This window comes from Propithecus coquereli, unplaced genomic scaffold, assembly GCF_000956105.1.
Source record: "Propithecus coquereli isolate 6110/MARCELLA unplaced genomic scaffold, Pcoq_1.0 Scaffold522, whole genome shotgun sequence".
Taxonomy (NCBI): Eukaryota; Metazoa; Chordata; class Mammalia; order Primates; family Indriidae; genus Propithecus; species Propithecus coquereli.
Window position 1 is genome coordinate 51596 of NW_012151086.1, and position 4916 is coordinate 56511.

Here is a 4916-nt window from a genome sequence, read left to right on the forward strand (position 1 = left end):
TACAATTCTAATTGATTCCTGAAGGATTGAGAGGAGAAAGAGAGAGAATAAGGAATTTTTAAAACTGAAATATCTTTTTGTGATGCATAAACGTTAATATGTATGTGTATATTATTGATGGCTTTAAAATTCATTTTTTATTAATAATATAAAGATGCAAATGAAACAAGAAATTATTTTACGATATTTGTGTGCATATGTTCACGAGTAATGTGTGAGTTGTCAATTTACAGAACAATTGGAATTTAGCTTTTTCTTTACCGTACAATTCTCTAAGGACTACTTGAGCATTTTTGGGTTTGTAATCCCACACTATGAAACTACCTATATATCGTGTATTTAAACCATCTTCCACGTGAATCTAGGACCTTTCTTTGAAAATGAAGACGTGGCTTTCTTTATCTAAGGTGATTTTCTCATTATCATTTTGATAAATAGATATTTGAATTTGAGAAAAATGTAGTTCATTTCATATCAAATATAAACCATTTGTAGATCACTGAATTCAGCTTAGCCTTATGCACAGTAGATATTTTACTCTTTTAAATACGTTGCGGTACATGACATGGTGAAGGAAAAACAAAAGTCACTGTGCCAAAAGCTTGCTTCTAAATATGGCGGATCCACCATTTAATTGTGTTTCAATAACAGAGGCATTCTATCCAGTTACAGGTGACTTTTGTACCTTTTTCTTGTTGCATCTGTGTGGCTTGTGTCATGGTTATGTCTTTTTTTCTAATTTCAAATTATTAAGAGAGAACAAATGGTTTTGTTATGTGGATACCTTTTATAATGCCTAAGTCAGGGTTTTAGTGTGTCCATCACCTGGATAGTGTTCATTGTACCCAGTAGGTAAGCTTTACCCCTCTCCCCACTTGATTTCCAATGACCTAAACATTGCTTTGCACCTGTGTGTGTGCCCATTGACTAGCTCCCAATTATTAATGACCACATATGGTGTTTCTTTTTTCCATTCCTGAAATACTTTTCGTAGGATAATGGTCTCCAGTTCTGTCCAGGTTTCTGCAAAAGGCGTTATTCATTACTTTTGATAGCTGAGTAGTACTCCATGGTACATATATATCATATTTTCTTAATCCACTCATGAATTAGGGGGCACTTATGTTGATTCCACATATTTACAATTGTGCATTGTGGTGCAATAAACATTTGAGTACAAGTGTTATTTATATAAAACGAATTATTTTCCTTTGGGTAGATACCCAGTAGTGAGACTGCTGGATGTAATGGTAAGTCTACATTTATTTCTTTGAGAAATCTGCATATTGTTTTCTATTTGTACTAATTTACAGTCCCACCAACAGTGTATAAGCATTCCTTTTCTCTCTGTATTCATGCCAGCATGTGTTATTTTATGACTTTTTAATCATGGCCATTCTGACAGGGATAAGGTGGCGTCTCATTGTGGTTTTAATTTGCATTTCCCTGGTGATTGGTGATGTTGAGCATTTTTCCATATGTTTGTTGGCCATTTGTCTACTGTCTTTTGAATAACTTCTGTTCATGTCTTTTGCCCACTTTTTAATGTGGTTGTTTGTTTTTTGTTTCTGATTTGAGTTCTTTGTAGATTCTGGATAGTAGCACTTTATTGAATGTATAGTTTGCAAATATTTTCTCCCATTTTGCAGGTTGTCTATTTACTTTGTTGAATGTATCCTTTGATGTGCAGAAGGTTTTTAATTTACTTAAGTCCCATTTATTTGTTTTAGTTGTTGTTGTATTTGCCTTTGAGGTCTTAGTCATAAATTCTTTGCCTGGGCTGATGTCTACAAGAGTTTTTCCTATATTTTCTTCTGGAGTTTTTATGTTTTCATGCCTTATATTTCAATCTTTTATCCATTTTGATTTAATTTTTTTATATGGCAAGAGATAGGGGACCTGTTTCATTCTTTTGCATGTGGCTGTGCAGTTTTCACAATGCCATTTATTGAACAAGGCTTCCTTTCCCTCACTGTATGTTGTCTGCTTTGTGGAAGATAAGTTGTTTGTGATTTAATTCTAGGTTCTCTATTCTATTCCACTGGTCTACGTCTCACTTTCCTACCAGTACCATGCTGTTTTGGTTACTATAGCCTTGTAGTATAATTGGAAATCTGGTAATGTGATGCCTCAAGATTTGTTCTTTTTCCTTAAGATTGCTTTGGTTATTCAAGCTCTTTTTTGATTTGGCATAGAATTTTTTTCTAGATATGTGAAATATAATATTTATATTTTGATAAGAATTGTACTGAATCTGTAAATCACATTGCGTAGTATGGAAACTTTAACAATATTGATTCTACCAATGCATGAGCATGAGATGTTTTTCTATTTGTGTTACCTGTGATTTCCTTCACCAGTGTTTTGTAGTTCTTGTAGAGATATTTTACCTCCTTGGTTAAGTATATTCCTAGGTATTTTATTTTCTTTGTAGCTATTGTGAATGGTATTGAAACTTTGATTTGACTCTCTGCTTGACTGTTATTGGTGTATAGAAATGCTACTGATTTGTGTGCATTGATTTTGTAACCTAAGATTTGCTGAATTTATTTATCAATTCTATGATTCTTTTGGTGGAGTCTTTAGGATTTTCTAGATGCAAGAGTATATTGTTAGCAAAAGGGGAGAGTTTGACCTCCTCTTTCTTGATTTGGATATGCTTTATTTCCTTCTCTTGTCTTATTGCTCTACATAGTATTTCCAATACTATTAATATGTTGAATAGAAGTGGTGACAGTGGACACCCTTGTGTCGTTCCACTTCTTAGGGGAGAATGCTCTCACTTTTCTCCATTCAGTATGATATTGACAGTGGGTTTGTCATATGTGGCTTTTATATTTTGAGGTATATTCCTTTCATGCCTAGCTTGTTGAGGGTTTTTATCATGAAACTGTGCTGGATTTTATCAAATGTTTTTCTACATGTATTGACATGATTATATGTTTTTTTTTTTTGCTTTTGTTTATGTGGTGAATAATGTTTATTGATTTGTATATGTTGAATCACCCTTATATCCCTGGAATTAAACCCACTTGATCATGGTGGATTATCTTTCTGATGTGCTATTGAATTCTGCTTGTTAGTATTTTGTTGAGGATTTCTGCATCTTCATGAGCATTAAAAAAAATTAATAGCAAAATGGGTGGTAATAAATTTGACAGAAAGTCAACTGGAAATTAAGCCATTAAAATTGGTGCATTTTTTTAACAAGAGGAATTTAACCAGCAATTGAGTGAAATAATTTCTTCAATTTTTTAAACAGCGTATTGCATCCACTTGGACCCAACTTCTTCATCATCACCTATCCTTTCTCTAATAAGGATTTCATTTTGCCCTTGAAAGAAATAAACATGAAGATATAATAGGATGAACACTGTTTATACAGGTTATTGCCTTTAGAACCTATAAACAATAACTGAAATGTCAGGATTGCCTTCAGATATGGATTTATATCTGAACATTCCGTTAGACAATGTGACTGAAGTCACCATGTTTATATTGATGGGCTTCACAGATGATTTTGAGCTGCAAGTCTTTCTGTTTTTATTGTTTTTAGCAATCTATCTTTTTACTCTGATAGGAAATCTGGGACTGGTTGTACTGGTCACTGGCGATTCCCAACTCCACAACCCTATGTACTACTTTCTGAGCATTTTATCATTCCTGGATGCCTGCTATTCTACAGTTGTCACCCCCAAAATGCTGGCCAATTTCCTGGCAGAGGATAAAGCTATTTCATTTTTTGGGTGTGCAACACAAATGTTTCTCTTTGTTACTTTAGGGACCACAGAATGCTTTCTCTTGGCAGCAATGGCTTATGATCGCTATGTAGCCATCTACAACCCTCTCCTGTATGTAGTGAACATGTCACCCAGAGTCTATGTGCCACTCATCATTGCTTCCTATGGTGGTGGAATTTTACATGCTACTATACATACAGTGGCTACCTTTAGCCTCTCCTTCTGTAGGTCCAATGAAATTCGACATGTTTTTTGTGATATTCCTCCTCTTCTTGCTATTTCCTGTTCTGACACTCACATGAACCAGCTTCTTCTCTTCTACTTGGTGGGTTCCATTGAAATAGTAACTATCCTAATTGTTCTGATCTCCTACGGCTGCATTCTGTTGGCTATTCTGAAGATGCATTCTGCTGAAGGGAGACGAAAAGTCTTTTCTACATGTGGCTCTCATCTAACTGGAGTGGCAATTTACCATGGGACAATCCTCTTCGCGTATGTGAGACCCACTTCCAGCTATGCTTTGGAACATGACGTGATAGTGTCGATATTTTACACCATTGTGATTCCCATGCTGAATCCCATCATCTACAGTTTGAGGAACAAAGATGTAAAAGAGGCCGTGAAAAGACATTTCGAGAGAAATTGGTTCATACATAAAGTAGAGTTTTAGAATTGACTAAACCTGAAAATAATGTTGGGTGTCATATGTCTATGGTAAGAATACTTATTGAGAATGCACCAAAGGATCAGTGAAAGCAAATAAACAATATAAATTAGAGAACAACCTGTAACTGAATATTGTATATAACTACTTGAAGTTCTGAAAATCTAGCTTACTTTGATGCTACAATCCTTGTTTCTGTGTTGCCAGATCTTTGCTCATTTCCTAGTACCGTCATTGTCCTCCATTTATGAGGAACAGACTTGCATTTGTTATCATTCCACAAAGTTTACATCCAATACAAAAGGCCCAGAAAACAGAAGCACTCTCACTTTACTTAAACTCATATCTCCTTCTGCTTTGTTGATTCTGCTTTATTTATTTTTGTTCTATAATTTGTTTATATGAAGAGTCATTAAGAGTAGACATTTACTTTCCTTTCAATAAAACTCAGTCTTTCCCAAAGGAGTGATTGTCCTGTAATTCTACCAGAACAATTGTATGAGAATATAGTA

At 34.5% G+C, this 4916-nt stretch overlaps 1 protein-coding gene across 1 annotated transcript; it reads left to right on the top strand.

The window, feature by feature from the left end:
- The first annotated feature begins 3420 nt into the window (after positions 1-3420).
- LOC105820373 (olfactory receptor 5T1-like) lies at positions 3421-4410 on the top strand. Its single transcript, XM_012656847.1, has one exon. It carries the CDS (start codon positions 3421-3423, stop codon positions 4408-4410), a length of 990 nt encoding a protein of 329 aa, XP_012512301.1.
- Positions 4411-4916: the final 506 nt, after the last annotated feature.